This window comes from Plectropomus leopardus, chromosome 23 (genome assembly GCF_008729295.1).
Source record: "Plectropomus leopardus isolate mb chromosome 23, YSFRI_Pleo_2.0, whole genome shotgun sequence".
Taxonomy (NCBI): Eukaryota; Metazoa; Chordata; class Actinopteri; order Perciformes; family Serranidae; genus Plectropomus; species Plectropomus leopardus.
Genome location: NC_056485.1, coordinates 2,185,242 through 2,212,798, shown reverse-complemented (window position 1 = coordinate 2,212,798; position 27,557 = coordinate 2,185,242). Strand labels below are relative to the sequence as shown.

The 27,557-nt window shown below is 38.1% G+C and overlaps 1 protein-coding gene across 1 annotated transcript in view; it reads right to left on the bottom strand.

Annotated features, from left to right (window-relative positions):
* Window positions 1–27,557, bottom strand: part of focad (focadhesin) — a 62,108-nt gene that overhangs the window by 2,455 nt on the left and 32,096 nt on the right. Inside the window, 28 exon segments of the mRNA XM_042512147.1 lie at window positions 127–378; window positions 1,411–1,508; window positions 2,252–2,429; window positions 2,526–2,615; window positions 3,250–3,510; window positions 5,447–5,562; window positions 5,647–5,775; window positions 5,941–6,021; window positions 6,244–6,346; window positions 7,620–7,691; window positions 8,614–8,691; window positions 9,385–9,507; window positions 10,439–10,558; window positions 11,610–11,757; window positions 12,004–12,093; window positions 13,430–13,668; window positions 14,008–14,124; window positions 15,217–15,325; window positions 16,056–16,097; window positions 16,939–17,027; window positions 18,376–18,468; window positions 18,573–18,694; window positions 20,346–20,534; window positions 22,185–22,320; window positions 23,477–23,560; window positions 24,644–24,694; window positions 26,235–26,366; window positions 26,477–26,603. Of these exon segments, the coding sequence (XP_042368081.1) occupies window positions 127–378; window positions 1,411–1,508; window positions 2,252–2,429; window positions 2,526–2,615; window positions 3,250–3,510; window positions 5,447–5,562; window positions 5,647–5,775; window positions 5,941–6,021; window positions 6,244–6,346; window positions 7,620–7,691; window positions 8,614–8,691; window positions 9,385–9,507; window positions 10,439–10,558; window positions 11,610–11,757; window positions 12,004–12,093; window positions 13,430–13,668; window positions 14,008–14,124; window positions 15,217–15,325; window positions 16,056–16,097; window positions 16,939–17,027; window positions 18,376–18,468; window positions 18,573–18,694; window positions 20,346–20,534; window positions 22,185–22,320; window positions 23,477–23,560; window positions 24,644–24,694; window positions 26,235–26,366; window positions 26,477–26,603 (3,469 nt within the window).

Below are 27,557 nucleotides of genomic sequence, written 5' to 3'. Positions count from 1 at the left end.
CACACACACACACACACACACACACACACACACACACACACAGAGGTTGTCATCATCTTGTTCCTCTCTAAACCAAACTCAACAGTTATTTCTAAAAGTAAACGTGAATCTGTGAGCCACACTGACCTTGTCTCTTTGGCTGCTCCAGGGTTGTTTGTCCAGCAGCAGGCTCAGGCTGTGGGGCATTCCCAGCAGGCACTGCGGCAGGGCACGCTCAGTGAATGACTCCTCTCCATACAGACTGTGTCGCAGAGTTTGGGGCTTGGAGTCAGGTTGCCATGGGAACCACTGGGTTCTGATGCCAAGGAGGAGCGGCATGAAGTGGTCGCCCCAGGAAACTACAGCAGCAGCAAACACCTGGAACAGGAAGTCTGTGGCCTGCACACAAAATAAAGCAAATCTGTGTCAGAATATTAAATACTGTGTGTGGAGTTTCACCAGGTTTCAAGAACTTTACACACTCAACACTTAACTGTGATAAACGTTCATTTATCATCACAACATTTATTATAACTTAAAAGTAGTAAAGTTGGCACATGTGAGGAAGAGTCAGCATGGTTAGTTACACATCAGTATCCATCTACAGCTCCACTTTACCAACAAACAACTTCAGTTTTTCATTTTTAATGAAAACGAAGTAATAAAAATTAGGCAGCTACTGCTGAGTGCTGATTCAATATACCGGTAATCATTTTCAAGCTTCAACATAATATGGTGATATATTGAAATCTACCCATCTCTGTCTTTGTCTCTCTCTATATATACATATATCTGTATCTATATATACTGTATATATACATATATGTAATGTGATACACTGAACAAGGTTTATATTTAAGATAAAGATCTCAGATGTTTTTATGCACTGAATAGATGGAATTTTCTCATATTTAATGCATCAAACTGAACATTAAAGAGTGCTTTTATTGTAACCATCCCAGGTCACCTTTGTAGTAATGATGCTGTTTAATCAGCCACGCCTGTCAGGTGGATGGACTATCCTAGAAAAGGAAAGGCGCTCACTAACATGGATTAAACAAATCTGCATTCAAAATTTGTAAGAAATATAGAGTTAGTGTAGTTAGAGTTAGTAGTGTATATGAAAAGTACTAGATATTTAACTTAACCTTTTAAAAATGGGAGCCAAACAAAAGTGTTGTGCTTAAATTTTTTATCAGTATATAAATGACAGAAAAAAAGGAATAGAATTATAGGTCCCCTTTAAGTGTAAAACCTGTTTGCACACATCCAACTAATTTCGGTGGACACGCCCAGCAAGCCTGGAGCTGCGTTCCAAAGCAGCTCTGAAATGACAGCTATTCTAAACTCTCACCTCATCTGTGGCATGTGACAACAAAACACTGACGGCTCCACAAATACACCGCAGTTTGCCAGTGGCCAGAAACCTACCAGTCTAGTGTCTCCACATGAGACGGAAGTTGCTCCATAGGCAACATTTCGGATGTGTCCCATCAGCTCCAGGAGCCACTCCATTCGTTTCAAAACACCTAGGACAAAAACAACCCATCTCAACACGTGGACTCACTCACACTTAAATCAGCAGACATTTCTAGGATTTTAGAATGTTTTGGGGGATTTTAAGACATTTCTAGCAATTTTAGAACATTTCAAAGATTTTAGCATGTTTTTAAAATTTTAGGAAATTTCTAAGATTTTGAGATGTTTCTAGGATTTGGAGAAATATCTAGATGTGTACGACAATTCAAGGATTTCAGCTCCTTTGTAGGATTTTAGGAAATTTCTATGATTTTGGAACATGTTTATAATTTTAGGATATTATCAGGATTTTAAGACATTTTCAGGGATTTATGACTTTAGATTTTTGGGACATACTAGAATTTTAGGATAATAGGATAATTTTAGGATTTTAGGATGTTTAATTTTTATATTCATTGTCTTTCGGGGGGTGCAGGGGATCCTCTACTAGCACTTTTTTGATAAATAAGCTTTTCGTGCAATTTTATGCACTCCTTAAGGCCTCCTACACCTCATGTATACTAAAAGTACAAAAACAATTCCCCATGTTCATTTTTATTGTTAATCGGAAAATGGTTGGGGGGCACCCGCCACCCTGTCACTGATCACTGGCTTAAAGAATAGTTTTTTCTTGCACAGAATTCATTTGCAACTTAAAAGATTTTCATCAGTGCATCATCACTTTTCCTTTAATTATGTAAATGCAGCAGAAAAGGCTTTCTCGCTTCAATAGCTGGCTCGCTTGTGGCCTGACCTGTGTTGGGGTTGGTGACCAGGCGACACTGGTAAAAAGACTGCAGGAGGAGCCAGCCGACTCTGCGGCTCTGCCAACCACGAAGTACACCAGCGATGATGTCATTGAGACCCAGGAGGGGAACTCTGCCCTGGGAGGTCAAGTAAGCCAGGGCAAAGCAGGTCTTCTCCATCTGAGTCTAAACAGTACAGAGTACACAGCTTTACTTACTTTACCTGTAGCTGTTTAAAACCACTATGTGTAGAATTAATTTTGATTAAAATTAATTTTGTACCTCTGTGACTCGTGCGATCCGGTCAATCTCTGCGTCAGACATCTCTGACAGACACTTGATGATTCCCACATACAAATCCACCTCATTATCCTGAAACAAATTGATTTCTCATCAGCAGGAAACCATTATGGTGACAGGAGGATACTGTTAGTGAATGACCTGGTACATTGGTTCCCAACTGGTCCATTAACAAGGTCCAGAATCCTTCTCAGTTATCAGTTTAAGGTCCACCCATTACAAATGACCACATATTTAATTATATTTCACAAAAAGTAAAGGTGTTTGCTTACAACTTAAAGATATAAAAAATACTTCAAGAATTAACAGAATAAACAGCCTCCAAGTTTTCCATTTTCAAATCACTTCACTCCAGCTATCAGCTGCACCTTACTGCAAACTGACCTGCTTGTTAGTCTTTCCACAGTTAGTTAGCACAACTGTAATTACAGTTGATAAGAATGAATATTCACCAGCTGTGAAAAACTTTAAAATAAACTCCAGTGGCCAAACCCACACGACTAACATGAGGCAAAAAATCCTTCTCATTAGGTTTGAAAACAGCATGAGATGAGAATATCAGTAGATCTGTAAAGCTTGAAGCGATTTCAGTTGAAGCTAAAAGGTAGTTGAAGTGTCAGCTGGTGTGTGAACAGTGACGGCAGTTCAAATGTCAGCTATAGAACAGAAGTGGAATGTGGTGTCAGTGAGTGGTTTCTGGGAGTACCTGGATGTGGTTGGGCAGCAGGGTGAAGATCTTGTCGGTGGTGGAGCAGAGGATGCTCCAGCAGTTGTTGGGGGGGTTTGGCAGAGCCATGGCCTGAGCGAGGCCCTGCAGCAGAGAGCGGCACAGGGACAGACGCTGGGGTCGCAGCTCTTCCTGGAACTGCTGCAGGCCCAGACTTTCCATGTACACCTGGAGCTTGTCCTCGGCGACATGTTTCATCCACAGGCCCAGGCTCTCATACAGGTGAGCCCGAGTCTGGAGCTGGAAGACAAATACTCCGCTCATTTTTCACTGTATTACAACCTGAGTACTTTAATTACTTACTTACTTGTATTTGTAGCACTTGGTAAAAAAACTGTCCAAAACTGAGGTCAAACATCTTGTTTTCTTGGCTTTGTTGTACATTGACCGATGTACCACAAAGAAGGGAAAAAAAGGAAAAAAGAAAAAAATAATAAAAAATAAAATAAAATAATAATAATAAAAAAGGAAGGAAAACATAATAATTAGTAGTCAACAAATGGAGAAGGTTCAAATATATTCAAAAGTAACACACTCTAAATACCTATTAAGACAATGATCAAGAAAGATAAATGCTAACAGAGAATAATGATGTCAACACTGAAAAAATCTGAAAATACAGACACACGTATACCTAAAGAAAGGGGACCATGTGTATAAAATTATTTAGGTCAGGAAACACCATAGCCTTTTATTGTGTTCCATCATAAACAAGCCTTTATAATAAAGCTTTAAAAGAAGAGTGCCTTGGTTTAGTCCCCCTTTTTTTCATTTATCTTCATTTTTTCACCAAAGAGCACCTTCTTATTGCTTTGATGCTTCACCTGCCTATACAACGACAAAGCCCTCCTACTTTGTCTCCATCTTGTTTTCTTATTTTTTTCTTAAATTAAAATTTGTATATTATAGGGCTGAGTCCCTGCAGCAGCCGGGGTTCCATTCGGATCGGCAGCCCTTTGCTGCGTGTCCCCCTCCCCTTCTGTCTCCCAACCTTCCCATCTAATACAGACAACATGTACTGTACTCGCAGCAAATGTCACAAAAGCATATGTCATTAGAGTTATGAATTTGAAGCCTAAAATATATTTACAATGTATACATAAATATATTATTGATATTTATTCAAGTTGGGTTGTATTTATAGAGGGATCAGCACTTTTAAATTTTCAAACATCTATTTATCAATTTTATAGAACAGTATGAGAATTTTAAAAAAAAATGGCAACAGTAAATGCACAAACAACAAAAAAATAGCCAAAAAACAAGAACTGCTTGAGCAGAGAAAGACAAATCAAACAGAAAAAGAGAAAAAACAAGACATTGGTGGTAAAACAGAGCAGAAATAAAAAGATACATATGTTATCATAGGAGGTTATTGGCATAGGACAAACTGACACAGTTTACCTGTTCAACCATTAAATATTCAATTCAATTTTCCAGTTATATACATGGTGAAAGCAGAGTTTTGCTCTCATGCAGCACAAACCTGAAATAACCTCCCAGATGATGTTCAACAGCCCTGACTCTGACCACTTTTAGGTCAAAGCTAAAAACATTCCTTTTTTCACACTTCCTACTCCACCACCCACTAATGACTACAAACTTATTTTAAACTTGATTTTAAATCATTTATATTATCTTTTTATCTTTGCACCTCTCGTCTGCACTTAAACTATTTTTTTGGTGTTTATTTAAATTTAAAAAAAATAATTTTACCTTTTATATCTCATCTCTTTACTCTTTTATTGTAAATCTTTATTGTTTGTTTTTATATGTAATTGCTCTGTAAAGCACTTTTGCTTGTTGTATAATATATGCTATAAAATGTGAATAGACTGTACAGTGCTTTGACATTCACACACTGGTGGCCGAAGCTACCTCACATTGTGCCACCTGCTATTCAGTAACCATTAACAGGCACTCACACTCCGACTACGCAGCATCAGAGCAATTTGGGGTTCAGTATCTTGCCCAAGGATACTTTGACATGTTGGCTGGAGGAGCCGGGGATCAGACCGCTGACCCTCTGATTAATGGACGAGCCGCTCTACCTCTGAGCCACAGCTGCCTATACTAACAAAGCTGCCTTGCCTTGATTTTTAATGCTGTGGACACATTTTGTTGACTACTCAGAAAGCATCGATACAGCCCCAAACCTTACATGAGAGGAACTTACACTGAGACTGTGCACAAGTGGCGGTGACATCCAGGAGCCCAAGAAGAGAGAGGCGCTCTGAGAGGACTGAGCCTGACTCGCTGCCAGCACCACACACTGATGCTGCACATCCTCCCCTGTTAGAGAGACAAGCTGTTGAACTTGATGCTGGGACTCTGCAAGCCTCCAGGTACAAAGACACAAACGTGGGAGGTCCTTACCAAAGCTGAGCCTCATCAGAGGAGACAAGACAGCGCTCCAGTTGATGGGAGGGTACTGGAAACTCGCTCCCACTGATGCCAGTGGGGTCAGAGCGGTCTTTACCAGGGCTGGAGGAGCAAATTCTGGACCTGGATCCACAGGGAGGGAATAATCCCAAAGCAAAAGTGCCTTTATGTTCCTATTTGAGGTATATTACTGAAAATAAAGTTCTAAACTGTGCCTCATCAGATGAATTAAAGGCAAGATGAGATATAAAAACTGATCTGGGCTTTAACTAAAACAGTAACACACACCTTTTTTTCCAGCCTCTGTGATGAAGTCAACAATGGATCTGATGACGCTTTTGTCTGACAGGTAACTGAAATCCTGAGGAACTGAGGAGAGGACATGGAGAGAAATGAACAGACAGACGGATTATGCCAAACAGCATGTCACTAGGTGGGTTTCCATTACAGATTTGCACAAAACTTAAGTGATATTTTCAAAATGTCGATAAAACACAATTGCGAGATGACTGTGTTAGCACTGAGTGATGTTCTGCGTCTTCCTCTGGTGATAACATTCCAGTGTGGCTCAGTGGGAGCTGCTGCTCCTACCTGCTGTGTGACTGTGACTGGTGGACATGTGGGCCAAATGTAGATGACCAATCAGACAAGCACTGTTGGACTGCAGACCAATGGCTCCTGAGAATGTAATGATCTGCAAAAAAAACATAAATAAAGCGTGTGTACACTGCGAAGGACAGATCAGTGTAAATAGAACTATTAAAACAGTCTCAAATGTACTCTGCAAATGTCTTGTATGCTGTGTTCATGTGATGTCAGAGGGTCGTACTTTCCGAGTTGGGAAGTTTTTCTTTCAACTTGGTTGTATTTATGAGCTTTGAGGTGATAAAGTGAGAACATGGAAGCTACGAAGAAGACGGGTTACAATTTAATGCTAAGAGCATTTAAACAAGAGGCTGATAGCTTCCACTTTATTTACATTTTTATATATTACATTTTTTATATATATTTGATTTTTATACTTAATTTATGTCACACTACATGGACAGCAGTTAACATTTATACCATATTACATATTGAATATGTTAACTAACAATAAAAAAAAAGGTCACCTATTAACAGGCATGCAGGGTATAAGACTGTGATCTACCTCCCAGCAGGTGTTAAGATGTCATATTTAACCCTGATGGGAGAGACTGCAGAACACACTGACAGAGAGTGACGGACAGCTGATCAGCTGTGTCTGACCACCGTTACATTCACAGACGCTCACTAATGGTATGTGTGGCTTTAATATGTGCATAGAAACAGCTTCTTTCTCCATGATGCACCTCTGAGCAAACACATTTCCTTATATGGTGAAATGGGAGTGTGGCAGTGTGCTGATCGCAGACAGAGGGCACCAACATAATGCACCAGGACAGAACAATGTCAGCCGGTGTGAATGGGTCAGAAATCCAATGATGATTTTGCGAGTGCACTTATTTTATGCTGAGAGTAAGAACATTGTTACAACACAGTAAATGAGGCCCAATGACTTTTGCTCGCCATGTTTATGCATTTATGACGTCAAGTTGTCAACTTACAAAATAATGTTGTTATCAGTGTTGGTATACTCACACACTTTATAATTCAAAGTTTGCTTGCAACAGCTAACAGATGCAGATACTAAAATGTGCAACTACTACCAGTAAATGATAGTTACTAGGAACAAAATAACTAAATATACATTTTTTTCCCATCAATTCTTGACACTGTTCCCATGATTTCCACCATTTCTGCTGCCCTGTAACATCACGGAAATGTCACAACTCGGCAACTCAGGTATCATCAAAATTTCCCAATTTCCTACTAGTAATTTTAAAAAAACTTTATTTCCGAGGAGGATGTGAAGGCAGTATTAGTATATTACAATATCTTAACAGCAAGCAAAGATGCTTCATTTAGTAAAACAATACTCAGCATACTTGTGTGATGGCTCTGATGACCTCATTGAGCCTGCTCTGCTGCTGCGAGGAGAGCTCCATCTCTCTGGTTTGCTGTATCACAAGACAAACTCAGTGAGACTTACTATGACATCACAACACTTATGGCCTCATCAAAGAAAAAAAAGCATTACCGGAAATAGAAAAACTTCCCTTCGACATTTGAAATTTGGCTACGTTCACATAACAAGCACAATAACCTACTACAAGGAAATACTTAAAAATTGTTCAACGATGGAGTGGAGGCTTATAATTTAAGGGAAAAAATATTATTAACATTATTTCAGAACTTACATATATTGGTGAAGTTTGAATGTGGAGCACAGTTCTCCCAGCTCAAAACACTTAACAAAATCCACCTGTTCCAAACTGCTTTAATGTCCAGTTAGAGATGTATAAACTGTAATGTTGTGTGCATTTTATTATGTAGTTTATTTTTTGATCTTTCTTAACTTTTGTAAAGTGTCTGGGTTTCCTGAAAAGCACTCTGTAAATAAAATTTATTCACATTATTATGAAAATAAAGTCTAAAAACATGATTTTCATGAGGTACAGGGATGAAGAAGGGGTTTGACGATCACCAGCTGTTTAAAGAGGTTACTATTTATTTATTTGGTTGCTAAATATTTAATTTTTCCTAGATTATCTTCCTCCTTTTTCCATAAATAATAATGAAAAATTAAAGATTGTAAAATGAGAAATATGAAAATGAAACATTTTTGTCATATTTGCAAAAAAACTACTGACTGAAGTTTTCATAATATAAATGGGCATGTTTTTGTTTTATGATACATTCTTCAAATGGACTTTTTTTTTTATAGTGGAACATTTCTATATGGTTCTTTCTCTGTGACTGTTTTGGACTAAAGAGCATTCAGTAACTCTTTGGCCGAGCCTCTGTGGACATTCTGTACTGTTTACCTCAGAAACCGAAACAAACATTTCAGTGATTCCAGCAGATAAACTGGTTCCTTACTTGAAAGAGGTAACTCTCAGATCCGACTAAAGCCACCAGACCGTTTGCAGCAGCCAGCCGCTGCATGGTGGGACAACCCTGAAACACACAGACAGATCCTCTACTCAACATTTACCAGACTGGAAAAAAAACGCATTTTACAGCAGCCTGGTATCACCACAATTTAACTCTTTGAAACCTGGATCAACATTACTTTTCTTGTGCTTTGCTTGGTTAGACACCCTTCACAATTATTTTAACATTTGAACAACTCTAACCATTGATTTCTTCTTAAAACACATGGCAAGAAATATCCTGCAAATTACAAGATTTACAGTATCATTATTCATTTTTTTAAGATTTAAGATTTTTTTTCAGGTCATATCAATGTTTGTATTTTCTTTTAAATAAATAATTTATTTAATGCAAATAATGTATTTATTTAAAAATTTTGTTACACACACACACACACACACACACACACACACACACACACACACACACACATATACGCATCACTTTCTCTACAGGAAAGGTAATGTTTTTGGAGATAATCTTAGCTTTAGCTTTTTACAATTTTCTTGCTAATTTTTCGGGTCTTCTTAAGCTGCTAGTTCTGTCTTAACATGCTTTTTTGTTTTTTTAAAAAAAAAAATCAAGCCAATTTGGCTTGAGTTTCAAAAGGTTAAGCTCATACATTATTCAATATCTGTTCTTCTTGTGAATTCTGTGAAATATTTTATAAAAACAGTATGTAACACAGCTGTAAATAGGAACATGTGGATGAAGTACCTCGGCCAGTAAAATTTTGATCCAAGCTGCCAGCAGACGAGGATGGATGTCCTCCGCTTTACCGTGGCCGGACATGGACAGGCCATGGACCACCAACCCTAGAGCCAGGGAGAAACCTGGAGTCTGCCAGAAACATTACAGAAGCAAAGAAACTGGAGTTAGACTACAGTACAATTTAGAATTATGCTGGCCCCAAATATTTACTTACAAAATACATCAGTAGCTGTCTAGAGCAAGAAAGAAATTAGCAAAATGTAACAAGAAAATTACCTACAAAAATAATATCTTTAAAAAAGAGGAGAGGATTATTAGAAAATCACCCAAAAAATAGGAAACAATATCCTGAAAACAATATATTTTAATAATTTTATATTTAAAATAATCTTAAAGAAAAAACAAAACTAAAACATGTTTAAAGTTTCAGCACTATTTCAGTTTTTTTTGTTATTTTTATTTATTTATTTATTTTTTCAGGTAATTTTCTTGTAATCTTTTTTGCTAACCTCTGGGCCATGTTTAACGAAGTTCATTGTTGTCTTCTCATCATGTTTTTGAAAGCAATTACACCATTTTGTTCAGGTTTTAAAAGGTTAATATGTGTCTCAGGGATCCAATCAAAAGTTGACAAATCCAAATACAAGTGTAAACAACCACCAAGACACACTGTGATCGATCACTCAGTGCAAACTGTTAATATGTCCGGATGTGTCCCCGACAGGGTTTGTGAAATCAATATAGAATGTCTTGCTTGTCTAGGTCACAGCGCACTACTTGCCCTTTTTATGTGGAGTTGATCAAAGTGTTGTGTGACTGTCCATCATTTGGAGACGTGTTGAATTCAGCTGACTGCAGTGACATTTCCAGTTGTACAAACACAACTGCTGAAGGGACTAGGAAGCGCTTGGCGTACAGTATGTAATTCAAATCTCTAAGAAGCCTAATTCTTTATGTAAGTCATGAGAGATTTTCTGAGAAGTTGGTATGGCGACATCATTATCACTATGCATGAAGCGGCTGAAACCATCTCACTGACAAAGGAGTCTTTGCTGCTGACCTGTTGGCTCTCCTCAGTCATTGAGCGCAGAGTGCTCATCACCTCCTCAGCCTTGGCAGCATCTATGAGACCTCCGCTGAAGGCTGACACGCCCACACACGCCACAGAGTACGCCAACACCTGCATAGGTAGACATAACAAGACAGAAACATTCCTTTAAATACCATTCCACTATTACAAATCAATTTCTAAAAGAGGTTCAGTTTATTTGATCCATGCTATTTAGCCTCACCCTGTATGCTTTACATTTATTATCTACAGTCACTAGGTTTTAGTTACAGATTTGTGCAAAAAGTATGCAATATCATTATTTCCAATCCAAGGCCACGTAGGCGCGTTATGGAGCCATAATGGAAAGGAAAGCCCCTCATATGTGGGAGCGGCCATGTGTGAGGGATTTCTGGGAGGTGACAGTCCATTCTAGTTTCCATTAATCCTGCAAAAAACTGCAAAATTTAAATCGCGAATATGAAATATGCCTAATGGAAACACTAAAAAAAAAACAATTAAAAATTAAAAAAAAACAATTGCAAATGCAAAAAAAGTTTTCATGCTCGCATGAGGTGGTATTTCAGGTGATTTAAAAAGCCATATATCACAAAACTGCAATGGAAACCCTAAATTATGTTTTATCGACATTTAAAAAATATTACTTTAGTTTTGTGCTAATCTGTAATGGAAACCCACCTACTGACATGTTTCCATTAGCAGCATTTTACATCAGCAATTTCAATTTGCATAATTCGAGGGTTAATGGAAACCTGCCTACAGTCAGTTCAGAAACCACATTTTCTGCATGTTTTAGAATAGATGTTGACTACTGTTGCCTCATTATAGCTGTAGAAACATTATGAGACACTAACATCAAAATCTCATATTTAGTGATGAGCAAGCATCCTATGCTATTACATTTCAGTGTAGCTCTGATATACTCTAAATGGCATTTTTTAATATTCAAGTAGTTATTAGGGCTTCAAAAAATATATATAATGAAATAGCAAAATTTAACCCAAAATGAAAAATATATTCCCCAGAACTGAGAGAAGGGACACTGCAAACTCTGTCCCTGTCAGTAACAGGTATACAGTATGAATGAACAGATTCCCCCAAAGAATGTCTGTAATATTTGTGAGAGCTCTGAATTTGTATCATGTTGTGTATGGCTATGTACCTCCTGCTGCATGCGTCCCAGCCCACTGCTGTCCTGCAGATTGGACAGCAGCTTGTCTAGTGTTTGGGTGACGTGGACATGTTGGTTTGTCTGTCCGCTGCTGCAGAGAGCTGCAAGCACAAGACCCAGACCCAATACACAGCCGGTGCTGAGAGAGAGAGAGCACAGAGGAGAGGTTCATGAGACCATGAGCTGGCATCAGTCAGCTCACTGCACTGTAAAGATGCACATTGTAGATTCTATTTTAGCAGGAAATTATATTTCAAAATAAGAGGGCATTGAAAATTCACTGCATTTAAAACTATTCTGACAATACTGACTCATGCTCACAAGCACTAATTGGAAACCATTAATAATGGTTAGTGCTTAACATGTCTAAGGACTCAGCACTGACTTGTATTCCAGGTCTGGATTGAAGGAGCAGCTTTGGAGAGCCTCCAGAGAACTGAGGAGGACATCTGTGTCCTTCTCAACAGAGACATCACTGGAGAAACAGAGACAGACACACATGTGGATCAGCTCAACACTTTAGATGGCTTACAGCAGTGAAATTCAACTTATGGCCCAAGGGCCAAATCTGGCCCCTGATAGGGTGCCAGGTGGTCCCCCAACAATTTATAATTAACAATAAAAATAAAATGATTCACACTGGGAATAGTTTTTGTACTTTTAGTATCCATAAGGTGCCAAGTTTATAAAACAGCATCAAAATAGAGCTTGTTGATCAAAAAAAGTGCCAGTGGAGGATCCCCCACACCCCCTGACAGAGGTCCTCACTAAGACCCTATTGTCCTGAAATCCCCAAAACATTCTCAAATCCAAAAAACACCCTAAAATCCTACAAGCATCCTAAATTTCCAGAGATGTCCAAAACTCGAGCAATGTCCTAAAATCCTATATATTCCAGAAATGTCTTAAAAACATATAAACTTCCTGTAATCCTAAAAACGTCGTTGAAATGTCCTTAATACAAGAAAGGTCCTAAAATTCTATAAATGTCCTAAATTATTAGAGACATCCAATAATCATGGAGACATCCAGAAAATCATAGAAATGTCCTAAAATCCTCAAAATGTCCAAAAAATCTGAGAAATGCCCAAAAAAACCCCAAATTATCCCAAAATCTTTGCAACATCGTAAAATTTCAGAAATTTCCTTGAATCCTAGAAATGTCCTAAAACCCTACAGACATCCAAAAATCTGAGCCTAAAAAAATTACTTAAAATCCAAACAACATACTAAAAGTCCAAGACCTCCTAATATCAAAAAAACATCCTAAAATCCTAGAAATGTCCTGAAAACCTAGAAATTTTTCCAGAAGTCCTAAAAGTCCTAAAATCCTACACACATCCTAAAATGCCCTTAAATAAAACAAACATCCTAAAAACCTAGAAATTTCCTGAAATGTCCTGAAATCCTTGAAATGTTCTAAAATCCAAAAGATGCCCCAAAATCCAACAAATGTTCTAAAATGTTTGGAATTTCATAAAATTCTAATAACGTCCTAAAAATCTCAGAAATGTCCTAAAATCCTACGAATGTTCTAAAGTTGTACAAATGTCCTGAAAACCTAGAAATTTCCTGAAATAATGGAAATGTCCTAAAATCCAAAAGCTGTCCTAAAATGTAACGAATGTCCTAAAATCCAAAAGCTGTCCTAAAATGTAACGAATGTCCTAAAATCCTAGAAACATGTATGGGGCCTTTGCAACTGGCCCCTGGCCTCCTGTCCTTTTACGAAAGTGGCCCCTAGTCAAAGCAAGTTGAGCATCACTGGCTGACATCATATTGGGTCATTGCTGCAGACATAGAGACTGTACCTGAGGCGTTGGTGGTGCAGGCTGGACAGCACCATACCCAGCGCTAGGCCTGAGTGGAACTGGACAGCCTGGGAGTCGTCAGCGGTGGGGGAGCCCGGCAGGCTGGCCTGCAGCACTGACAGGACCTGAACCACACCGTCCCTCTGCCACACCACCAGCACCGGGACCAGCAGGGACAGGGCCACGCTGGCACAGGAGCGAGCTATGGCACTGGCTGTGTTCTCACCAGAGTAGGAACGCTGTGAGGAGGAGGAGGAGGAGGAGGGAGGTGGAGGAGGAGAGGGAGGGGGTCAGGTGTGTTTGATGTGTTCTCTAGCTGAAAATGTGTGCAGACTGACGGCAGCCAGATACACACACAGCAGGGGACTGATGACATTATGCATGAGTGAGGAGAAGGTGCTGCTGTGCTGTGTTTGAACGGTGTGATGGTATTCTCAGCACAGCAGTTAGAAAACAGCAGAGAAACAAGGACACCTGCAGGAGCTGAAAGCTCAGTGCACGAGTTCACAGTTTTCTGGCGGCTGTTACTGTAGATTAAGACACAAAAACAGAAAGCAGAAACCTGGTATGAAACGTACATGTAGGAACCATGGGAAGACTTGTCCTCTGGCCTTGTAGCTGCTGCTGCTGATGCTGAGCAGGGTGTTGAGGACCATGGCCAACCAGCTGGCTGTGGGCACAAACTCTGGACCCGCCTACAGGGACAGGTCACCAAGGAAGACTTTACAGAGCTTTGTCATTCATACATCAACTTAACTCTTGTATGAGCAACTTTATTTTTTTAATCATTTTGGCTGTGTTCATGCATACTGCATACATTTTGGCCAGATTGTGTATTTTTGTTTAATCTGTGAATTTCTGTGAATTTTTTCAGCACCTACAATACGTCTAAAATACACTGTAGAAACTAAATTGTTACATTCAGACTGTTAAGGTCAAAAAATGCCCCATTGAAACTCATTCAACTTTTGATTTCACAGCCATCAAAACATAAATACATGCACTGTATTATTTCTGGATGTCATTCTGGGCTTTTGACTTGGAATTTGTCTTTTTTACTATTTTCTACCTGATGACATCATTTTTACCATATTTGGCATATGGAGAAAAAACATGCTATTTCCACTAGTGCAGTGTCACCATCAATGTTGCTCCTAATCACTGACATGTCCCAAACAGATTTTCTTTTTAATCCAAAAACACTGGCATCATGACAAAAACCTGACATTCAAAGGATTAAAATTCTGAAAAATTAATTAAGATTCGATATTTCTGATTACGACTGATGTTGGTGAAAAAATAAATTAACTCAATGAAAGTAGAACATCATATAAATATATAAATATTTTTTATAGCCTGATATTAAAAAGCACATTTTGTGTGCAGAGCAGTGTGAGTGTGAATATTTGACACTGCAAAAAAACAATAATGTATAAAAATCAATGTTGATGCTAATCATTAACACATCCTAGGCTGTGATAATAATTTTTTTGATGTTTTACAACACAATGTCAGAAATACACAATTCATAAAAACCTACTTTACATATCTGATCATTTCAAAGACTTTTTAAAGATTGATTTAAGACAATTTAATACCAATTAGGGTATTAAAATATTTTTAGATAAATGTATTAAATTAGGGATTGACAGGAAGCCTGATTTTTACAAATCAATATAAATTCGAAAGAAATAAGCTTAATAAACATACCACATACTGTAACTTTTATAAGGAGCAGCCCCACACAGTCATAAAGTAACATGTAACACAGAAACATGTTGAATTACCGTGAGGCTGCCGTCGCTGTCAGCAGGCAGGTTGCTCTCATATTTGGCCAGGACAGCAGCCAGGCCGCTCAGAGCCAGGATGGAGTTCCCCTGAACAACAGGACTGTCCCTGAAACACACGAACGACACGCTGCTGTCACGACTGACATCTCTAAGTGGACCCACTACATGAAGTTGAGACCACGCTTTTGCCATCAGGATCCCTCGACTCTGTGCAGAATCAGCAACTTCTTTTAAATCACTTCTTAAAACTCACTTTTACAGACTTGCTTTTATGTTTTTCATATTTATTTACTTATTTATTTTTTCAGTTTTATCTCTTACTCTATTTATTTTGCTGCTCTTACTCTATTCATCTGCACCCCATCCTTCTTTTGTCCTGCTCTTACCATCTTTTCAAGTTTAAATTTATTTACTTTCATCTTTCTCTTATTCATCTGTTTTCAACATCTTATCTTAGTTTTTTTCCCCACTGAAATGATATGTCTGGCTATATAACTTATTATTTTTATTGCCTTTTATGCATTTATTCTTATGTTTTTCAAAACCTTTTTTAAAATTTCATACTTTAACTGCCTTTTTGTGATCTGCCTGTTTTAGTCCTTTAATTTGCTTTATTCTTGTTAACTTTTGAATGTGCAGTTTGTGCTTGTCCTTTTGACTGTAGAGCTTTCTCTGATTGTTGTTTATTTTTATTATTCCCCTCCTGTTCCTGCCTTTGTAAACAATTGTTTTTAAAAGGTTCTATATAAATAAAGTAAGTATTATTATTATTATGACAGATCTCTTCGACAGCTGTGTTTTCTATGAAACCACATGCAGTGAAGCTGGAGACTCACTTTGTGGCAGCTTTGATGACATCTGTCAGCTGATCTCGGGCCCTGAGAGGGATAACAGGAGAGAGATGGAGAGGTGAGGAAGAAAGGATGAAAGAAAAAGAGAGAAACAAGAGTATAAAAGGAAGAGCCTTCTTCTGATAATGTAGTGATGTATGAACAACAGCATGTATTCACACACACACACACAAACACTTTAAAACCTGGTTTCTTGTGCTGCGTTCAGATGCCTCTCACAAGCTATTTAACCCATTGAAACCTAAGCAAATTCGTTTGATTTCTTCCAAAAACATGGAAAAAAAGGCAATGTGAAACTTGGCAAAAAATGTCCCACAAATGGCAGAACATTAAATTAAAAGGTGTCAAAGAAACAACCTGAAAATTAATTTTAAATTGAGGAAAGAATTATTCGAAAATTACCAAAAGCAAGAGGAAAACATCTTGAAAAACAGATTTATAATCATCATAGTTTATATAAAATTATCTTACAGAAAAAAACCCAACATTTTTTAAATTTACTGTAATTTTTGGTTCATTTTTTGTGTGTTTTGTTTTAAACTTTTGTTTTTGTTGTCGCTATTTTCAGGTAAATTTTTTGTACCTTTTTACTAATTTTTTGTAATTTTTTAGCCCATGTGTAGCAAAGAAGCCCATTGCCTTATCCCAATGTTTCTGAAAGAAACAATTTTGCTCAAGTTTCAAAGGTTTAATGCCAACTGTGGATTGCTGATTGCTGATATTCAGATCAAGGTGTTCGATGTGCGTGAAGCAGCATTCAGACACCACTCCTACTTTACATCTATATTCATAAGTATAACCGGCATGTTGGGCACAGAGAAGTTGTAGGGTACGGGGCCGAGGTACAGGGGGTGTAAGTGACTCTCACCACAGCCAGGCACAGTGCTGTTTGTACTGGAGCTCCTCTGGGTTCTCTTTGCCTTGTTTCTGCTGCATCTGCAAATCAGCACGGCGACCCTGAAAACACACACACACACACACACACACACACACACACACACACACACACACACACACACACACACACACACAAAACAACACACATTTAATTTTACAATGCAGGACATCTGATTCATGCTGTCAAAGTCAAGGAAAGACTGCTACAGATTCTCTTCCTTATTGCCAAAAACATGATAACTGTGAACTGGAAGGCTATAAAACCACCAATGAGACAATGAAGGCAGAGACTCAGGCAGGTCTACATGATGGGACACATGACTGCTGGTCTACAAATAAAAATGGACATTTTTGCTCAAAGGTGGAGCTGTGTTATAATATATCCAGGTGATTAAGAGATATAGGTTGTTGTAAAAGAACAAAAAATGTCTCATTATAATTGATCCTGCTTTGTAATAATTATTATCATGGAATTATCATGTATGTATTATTATTATTCTTATTATATATAAAGTCCTACATCAGGGAATGTTCCTTTTTGTTAAAATTGAAAGTAAAAAGTCAAAGAAAGACATGATGTTGCTTCATAAGGACAAATTTTTCAAGGTCAATATGATGGCAAAATGCTGAAATTACAGAAAAAAATGGGACTAAACTATTTGGAATAGATGTAATGGAAAGTTGCTGCATTAGAATTATTGTTATTGCTTACTTATTTTCACCAGAAATTATAATGTAATGATTCGTTGTTATGTAGTAAGGTTATATGGTATTTTGACATGCAAACAACTTGATTCACGATTACATTTTTTCAGACATTACTCAGAAGAACAAGACTGCTATTCCAGAGACATTTGAATTCCAGACATGCCAACATTAGTATAAAATCATTTAAATCAAATTGAAAAGCTTTTTTCTACATCTGTGTGTACTGCCTACTGCAGTCATTTGACCCTGGTTTGAATGTTGATCATACGCATTGTTACTGTATTAAAAAGACAGATGTTAGTAGATGTTAGCGGGGTTTTTGTGCAGTGGGAATGAGGCTTAAGTCTCTAGTTCGCTCATTCTATGGTCCAAATGGATGAGGAAGCAGCGCAGACCATCCAGGCTCCAAGTGCCACTAAGCAATTTTCATAGAAATGGACAGGGTTGCACCTTCAATGCTGTTTCTAATCCTCTTAATACATCACGTTTACTTCTAGTGGACTTTCTGTTATGAGGACAGGTGTTCAGTCTGTTTGTCATTCCCTCTGTCCTGATAAGACTGAAACCAGTCTGCTTTTCAAAATGTGTCCCCCGCATCTTAACAATGCCTGATGAATGTTTCCTCTCTACAATGACATGTACCACTGTTTAATAATTCAATTAATATGTCATCAATCTATCAGTTCCCAGAAGCACAAACCTGTAGGGTGGCGTGGAAAGCTCGGCTCATGAAACCTCTCCAGGCCTGAGGCAGGAGGAGCGCACGGTGCCACTCAGACGGCTGGATGTTCACCTGCACATCAAAAACAGCAGGCAGGGAATATTTGGGAGCTGTTTGAAATGATTAAATACCAGAGAGTAGCACGAGAGGCAGAGGAAGGACAGGTTAGGATGTACCTCGTGAATGAGGGCTGCCAGGGTCTGCTGGTAGCTGCGACTGCGGCTGATGAGGAAGCGATCAATTGGTCTGCCTTCACGATCTGTCTGCACGGGCAGCTCATAACACAGGAGCAGTCCAGCTACAACACACACACACATACAGAGAGAGAACGAGCTACAACAGCATTGTGGTTGCAAACACACTGATTATGTGCAAATAGTACAGCAGGTACTTTGACAATTTAAAACTTTTGCTTTTAATTTGATTATATGGCCAGTTGGGACCAAAGGCATACTACAACACAACATATGACATATTATAAATTAATGAAGTTGACGTAACGTAACGTAACATGTTAGCAAACAAGCACCTGTTTATAAATCCAGCAGACACATTAGCATTCATTGCGAATCATTTTTGTGTCCACCTGATGAATGTCAGAGTAAATACATTCACACTTTTAAGCTCTGTTTTGGTCTCCACCAACTCGAAAAAATAAAAAATAAAATCTGTCTGTTTAGCTGCTAAATGCTCTAATGAAAAAAACTGCTGCTGTAGCTGGAAACCAGGTTGATGAGACTGTGATTCCTGACATCATTTCTTTGTCAAATATGTAAGGAGCTGGTAGCTACGGATGGAAACAACATGACACCAGTGACCGGTTGAATTAAGTATTTTAATTCAAAATTTACCCTAAAAAATGCCCTTAAGGTTTCCTTAAAAAATATGTTGTCAGAAACTGGCTCAGTGAATGTGACAAGGAGGGAGTCCATACAAGAGATTTAGTAAAAACAATTATGATATATTATACTTAGACATACAAAAACAGACAACCAAACCAAAACCAACAGTGCAGGGTGGATGTCTGCTGGAGGAAAAGAGAATGAGGCTTTTATAGCTGGGAATGCCCAGGTTAGTTTAATCATCCTAACGACCCCCCAATGTTGGTAAGCTGCCTAACGCGGCCATGACAGCCACCAAGACAGTGAGAAGGGCATAAAACCCCCACCTCTCGCAATCAAGGTCCCACCTTGATATCTAAAGAACAAATTAGAGTCCAGAATAACACAATTCAAAATAACATTGGCCCACATCTAATTTCTCATTGTAAAAATTACTTCCTGAGCATTGACACACACATGCACCACAGTGTTTCCTCTTCCATTATTTGGAGGGGCGCCCCCACCAGGCCACTCGCCCAACTCTCCCTGAAAAGTAAGTCCAATCTATTTTATTTTTATTTAACTTTATTTTATCTTATGTATAGCGCCAATTCATCACAGAAGTCAATCACGGTTGCTTTTCATATAGAAGAGGTCTAGACCTTGCTTTGTTATTTATTTATTTATTTTTGGTAAAAAAGATTATTTTAAGAGCTTTTATTTGAAAGGACAGATATTTAAAAGTGGGAGAGAGAGGGGATTACATGCAGCAAAGGTCAATTCACAGATGCACACAGCTTCTGTGTTCAGTTACACAATTACACATTATAGTGGTGTAATATAACATAAAAGGAAACAAAAAAGACAGCTGAACTGTGTTGCTGTGAACTCACCTGTGATCATTATGTTGTAGGTCAAAACGCACAAACTGACTTTGTCTAATTTTAAGTGTAAAGCATTTTGTAATGTTGGTTTTGATAAGTGTTATATAAATAAATCTTATCATTATTACTTATTAAACCATCTCCATAACTACTTATCCTTGCCAGAAAAATGTTTACTGTGTTTTCCAACACTCATTTCCGAAAAGCAAGGAAACACAATGTTTGGGGGGTTGGATGTGCTCACCTGCCAGTCCTGGCTTCAGCCCAGGCTGCTTGTTGTTCTCATAGGTCTTCAGAGTGAATAAAGGGATTCCTGCCACGGTCTTCCCCTGGTCCGATCGCAGGTTCCCCCCCCTCAGAGCAGAGAAGTACACCCCCCGGGGCATCTGGCTCATCTCCTGCTTCACCAGAGAGGTCAGGAGGAGCTGGAAGGCTGATAGGAAAGAGACAAAATAAAAGTCCATCTAGCATGATCCCAACACAAACAGTGGCTGGGTTTCAGCTTTGCGCAAAACTTAAGTGATATTTTCAAAATTTCAACAAAACTCTCACTAATCCGGTACTGTTACACTCAAGGGATGTTTGGATCAAAGTGCATAAAATGTTCAGATTTAGACATAGTTTACAAAGATAGTCATCACTGTGGCACAATCCTGAGCTATGTATCGGGGAAAAATCTGTGTACTGGAAACAGTGGCATTCCAGAGGTTTAAGTGTTATAGGTGATTCATTTGAAAATGATGTGTTTTTATCTTGCGATAACCTTAAGGAAAGATTCAAACTGGTGGGAAAGGATAATTTCTGGAAATATTTGCAACGGAGGAGTTGCATTACATCTAAACCATACAGTGTTGCTGACAATATGCAAAGGAAAATGCAAAGCCTCCCAATTCTATAAGATTGCCATCTCCTCTACTTGTCATGACTCCGATCAAATTAAAATAATCTGGCAGAGGGACTTTGGAATTGAGATTGAATATGATAAGTGGAAAAAACTGTGGCTGATTGTGGAAAATATGTGAGAGAGGCTAGAGGGAAACTTATTCAATACAAGATATTTCATAGCTATTACTATACACCCTCTAAACTTTATGGAATGAAATTGTTGAATGATAATCTGAGTTGGAAATGTAAAACTGCAGCAGGAACTTTTCTTCACTGCATTTGGGAATGTGTTTTGGTCAGACCCCTCTGGACTCAGATTATAAATATTTTAAGCAACTGGTTTGGATCAGAAATCCCTTGAGCCCAGAACTCTGTGTATTGGGAATCAAATCTCAAATACCTGACATCTCCAACGGTAAGTTTTCTGTAATCACTGTATGCAACAGCCTGTCGAATCATTCTGAGACACTGGAAAACCCCACAGACTCCACAGGTGAAAGACTGGGTCGATGCTATGATTTAAACTGCGTGTGAATGTATGCTTAGCAGATTATATGGCAATTAGGGGGGGTGAGGGGGGCACTATGGGACAGGTTTTGGGGACACTTAAAGCTAGTAAATAATCCTAACTACAATATTGGTTGCCATCTGAATGGGTTTCTGTAATGGCTGAACATTTCTGTAACATTTTATCATGGCTTTCTGTATCGCTGATTCAGCCTTTACTGCCCCATCTGTTTATGTTCACTGGACTTGCAATGTGAGGTCTGCCTCTATGTACGATCTCGGTCCCTTCCTCCGTCCACACATACTGAGCCATGTTTTGCAGAAAGTCATGTGACTTTGTTATACTTCTTCTTCTTCTTTTGGTTTAGTGGGGGTTGGCATCCATAAAGTCACATTAATGCCACTGGGCTTTACACATCATATGAGCTATAAAAGCAAAAGAAGGTGTTTTCATTGCTTTTTTGCGAAATATGGCTTTTTTGAATAAGCCTGAAATACCACCTCACTTGAGCATAAATACTTTTTTGCACTAAAAGGGAGGGTTTCTTTTTAGACTGATGTGTTTCCATTTGGCGTATTTGTATTCCCAGTTTCCATTTGCGTAATTTGAGGGTTAATGGAAACCTGCCCACTGCCTGTTGTGTGTGATGGAGTGGAGTGTCTGACTCGGCAGGGAGTGAGTGTGCGTTACCTGGTAGAACAGAGCCAGGGGTGAGAGCCATCAGCTTCACATAAGATGACCCTGGGATGGACAGATCCTTCTCCTCTTCATTCTCCTTCTCTTCTTCATCCTGCTCATCTGTGGGGGGGCTTATTGCTGGTCTAGCCTGCAGAGATGTGAGACTTGTTGGCACCTTTAGGGTGAAAAGGTTGTGGCTAAGAGCTGTGGACAAACTAACTAAATTGACCATAAATCTATGGCCCATCATATCATAATCTATTATTTCAGTGACAATTTCATAAGCAGTTAATTGATTAGATCAGGTGTTTTATATCTAAACAAATCTTTTTATTAAGTTAATTTTAGATTTTAAATTGATTTGACTTGTACTCACAGATTATTCTGAGGTTTTCTTTATTGATAAATCATATGCTGAACTGTTAGACTGTATAAGAAAGATGGATGAAACGACAGCTCCCTAAAAGTGAAGCCAAAAATCTCCATCGCCCCCTGGACATAGGCCTAACTAAAAACTCTAAATACACGTCAAATAAAATTTTCCCAAAGATGGTGTCTGTATGGAGGATTATTCAGAGCAGTGTGGTTAATTGAAATCTTTGAAAGTTTTATCTATTCTAATTTTCTATTTGGAGTTTTAATTTGAATTATGACCAAAAATATCCTCCATATGTCTTTAATTTTAGTGAGTTGGCTTCGAAGGATGTCACCAGCAAGATGGCAGCGGCCACATCTGGGATATTTTGGTGTCATGTTTTAGCCATGTTGTAGCCTGTAGCTTCTAGTGTATAGCGTCATGCTAACCAGCTAGCAGATAACAAAAGCTTTCGATACCTTAACGCAGCTCACACACAAGGAGCTACAGGCTACAACATGGCTAAAAACATGACACTGGTGATGTTTTTTTAAAACAACTTGGCTTGTTGGGGCTTCAGGACACTTAGATTACTTTGGAGGAGCCTTATGAAGACAGTTTGTGGATTTATTATGTATTTTTTAATGTTTGAATCTGTCACCATTTGCTTTAGTTGTCTGGGAGATGACTGCAATGCCTTTTCCCTGTGATAGATAGAAAATGACTACATTTTCATTTTTGGGTGAACCATCCTTTTAAACTTTTTTAAAAATTCCTTAAAACCTTATTTTTTTGTGAAAAAACTTTTTACTGTGATACTTCATTCAGATGTTAAGCTTTCCACATCATATACATTTTCCACATAATAATCTGCATTAACTTATCTATTCAATGTGTAATGTAAAGCTATAGAGCTGAGAGCATTAGGAGAGTGGAGCAGGACTCTTACCGCCTCAGGAAGATGATTGATCGTGTGGACTGTTTCAGGAAAATCCGCCAACGCCTTGTAGCCACAGCTGGCCACCTCTGGATCCTGTTACAGCACACGCGCGCACCCACACACAGAGTTCTTACAGAGTGTTGTACATGCACAGATGCCTCACCATTTGAAATATGAGCTCACTGTAGGGGATGTAGACACTAGTGTTATATAGATGACTATTTCATTGAGGTTTAAAGCTAACTTTTGGGTCCACAAAAGCAGAAACCTAAAAAATGCTACAAAGCTACTTAAAGCTGAATAATTAATAATTATGCAAGTGACCCATTTGATGTTATACATCATGAATTTTATCCATTGGTAACATGAAAATAAAAATATAATAATAATAATAGAGCAGCTTAACCCTTTAAATCCTCTCCAAGATAAAAACAATGGAAAAAAAATCCATTTATGACATACCTACCAATTTTTTTTTCACCATATATTTAGTGGATAACATTAAATGTATCGTTTTACAATAATGAATGATAGTGATGATTTTTTTATTTCTACGCAAACAGTCAGTTTTAATTTCATTAGCTTAGTTTCTCTGTCTTTACCATAGAAGGCCAAATCGACAGTTTTGTGGAGCATGTTTTTAGGAAATTATTTGACCCTTATTAGACTTTTATTTTTTGTATAAAGTTACACAACTGTTCATTAAAACCTCTGACTTTATGACATTTCAAATAAATATGTCTTCCTATGAAAGTCCAACCACACAAAGCCCCCATGTTTGGGGGATTTTTTTCTATTACTAAGTTTCTGTTGGAGGTGGACTGAAAACACAGACTGTTTAAAGTCACAGCGACATCCAGTGGATGTTATATGCATAACACACCCAAACTGACTGGAGATAGCTCAGTAAGGTTGAGTTGAATTCAACACGTTTTTCATTAAGATATTGTGACTTAAAATGTGCTCTACCAAACGGTTCGGCGGGATATTAAAGGGTTAAGAGTGCATGAGGTGTTCAGTTGAGCAGCTGCTGTCCCCAAACGCGCAGCTCATTTACGAACATTGACTCAGTCAGTCTGTTTTATTCTGAAAGGAACGACTTTAAATTATTCATCAAACTGTCACAATTCTGTAAATGATGGCAAAAATAAGATAAGATATGTTGAGTACACAGACCTTGCTCACAGCATAGTTCCAGAGAAAGCTGACCACCTCCTCATTCAGTTTCTGGAAAAACACAGATAAAAAAATAAGCTGCAAATAGTGGAAAGTCTGTTACCACATTAATAAAAACGTATTATTTTATTTTTAAAAAAAAGAGAGAGCGAGAGAGATTTAAGGCTCACAAAGGTTAAGCTGTAATTTCTGTGGTCCTCATTGTTAGCTGAAGGATTAATAACTTATTTCCTTCTTTTTTATTGTTATTATCATAATACTCCTTTTGGATCCTTGAAGGAACATTCATCCCTGATTATTTCTCATACAATATTTGTGTTCAGATTTACAGCACCAAAACACTGCAGCATTGTATGGTGACACCATCACTCAGAGATGCACTCACTGGTTACAGCACACGACAGCAGGGGTGGAAAGTAACTAAGTACATTTACTCAAGTGCTGTTGTTAAATACAAATATGAGATAACTGAGCTAAGTATTTTCTTTTTTGTGCAACTTTATAACCAAAAGTATGAAGTTGCACGAAAAGAAAACATTACACTACATTTCAGAGGTAAATATGGTACTTTTAACTTCACTACATTTACCTGAAAACTTTGGTCACTAAACAAATAAGATTAGATTTTTTGCATACAAAATTAACAAGAGTTTGAAAAAATACTCTTTTGTAAAAAAAAAAAAAAACCTGGATTGCTAAATCAGTTTATACAAGTACAGCTGCAACAATTAGTTTAGTAATTAACCCAGATTTTTTTACTCTTCTTTTTTAAATGATGAAACATTTGTTTGTTTTTTCCTTTATAATTGTTCACTTTATAATTTATAAATTTATTTATAATTTCGGGGTGTTTTCAATTTTTTAAAGTAATTTTGAGGTTTTGGGGGATTTCTTTTTTTATTCCTTTTGTTTTAAGAATGTTGAGTTTTGGTGGCATATATTTTGTTTTGCTTTTTAATAATTTCAGGCTTTGTTGCTTTTTTTTTTTTTGACCTCAGCCTTGGCCCTTTGCTGCATGGCATCCCCTCTCCCTTCCACACTTGGTCTGTCCTATCCATTAAAGGCTCCATTGAGCTTTTTTTTTTATATTCATTTTGAGTTTTGGGGTGTTTTTTTCTGACAAGTTTGAGGGTTCTTTTTTTTGGGGGGGGGGGGATTTAACTTATAAAAATACATTTGTAGTTTTTTTTCTCTTTCTCTACTTACTCTACTTTAAGTAACATTTCATTCACTAACATGCACTTGCAGCCAAAACAAAGAACACAGAGAACTTAAAGATAAAGAACACACATATATATACACACACACACACACACACACACACACACACACACACACACACACACACACACACACACACACACACACACACACACACACACACACAGAGCTTCATCCTCTGCTCAGGACTCCATTGTTTGTTGAATTTGTGCACAAACGGAAGTGCTCAACAATGGTTTGTGGGAGTTGCGTGCTGGAACTACATAGCTTCATTTCGGGGATACCACCTTCTGGACAACCACAGAGACAGACAGATAGACAGAAAACCCCCAGAGCTAAGCTCAGAAGCTTTATGAAGGCGATCAGATACCTCGTAGTCCTCTGACTTGACCTTGAGCTGAGGAACCAGAGCCAGGAGGTCAGCTATGACTCTGACCATCAGAGGACGAGAGTCACAGCTCAGCTCAGGCCCCAGATTCTTCCATGTGGACACAATGTCCCACTACCTGCAAAACGAGACTCAGGATACTCAGTGGTCACGTTTGCTATACATACAGAAAACACTGTCTGTGTGTGTGTGTGTGTGTGTGTGTGTGTGTGTGTTTGTGTGACCTCTGCGCGGCACAGCTCCTGTAGTCCCTGCAGGGCGAGAGCAGCAGGGGTCGCCATGTCTGGTCTGCTGCACTGGTTCAGGGTGAGTGTGATGGCAGCCAGCATGTCCCCTCCATGCTGGTAAGGCCTGATACACACACACAAACACAAACAAACAAACAAACAAACAACACACACACAACACAACACAAACACACACACACACACACACACACACACACACACACACACACACACACACACACACACACACACACACACGGAATTCTGGGATACATGTTGGATGACAATCTTCTATATATTACAACATTACAACACAACATCTGGGTAGCTGGGATAGAAGATGTAGCAGATGAAGCAGAGAGTACAGTACGCGTACGTTTAGCTGTAACTGTATTACTTTTAACTATAATTCTTTTATGTTTAACTGTAACAGCAATTTAATTAATTTTAACTATCTTTTTACTTTTAACTGTAATTTTATTACTTTATATTTTCACTTTTAACTGTAATTTTATTACTTTAACTATATTTTTATCTGCTCACTATAATTTCATTAATTTAACTGTATTTCTTTATTTTAACTAATTTTTTCTTACATTTTTTTCCACTTTAACTGTAATTTAATAATTTATTCAAATTTACTGTAATTTTATTACTTTCATTTAGTATTTACCTACTTGTCATACTTTTTCTATTCTTCTGTTTGCATGCTGGTATGTTTACACCAGGGATTTGCGATGAATGGCATTTTTATCCTTTCTATGTGCTGAACATTTAGTGTAATTGACAATAAAGTTGACTTTGACTTTATATTGATTTTTCCATTATTTGTCTCACAGATCACCCGCATCTGGATGAGACAGAATAGTCTTGCCCAGCTCTATCCAGAATTTGACCCAACATGTCAATGGTGCAGCTGAAACCCAGCAGCTCGTATTCATTCATTTGGAGCACGCCCAAATGTGAGGCTATTGTGTGAAGACAGAGGTCTTTCAAACACCCGTACATGTGTGACAAGACCAGAGAGCCAGAGCCAAGTCTAGCAGAGTTTGGCGCTGCTCAGAGAGATTGAGTCTTT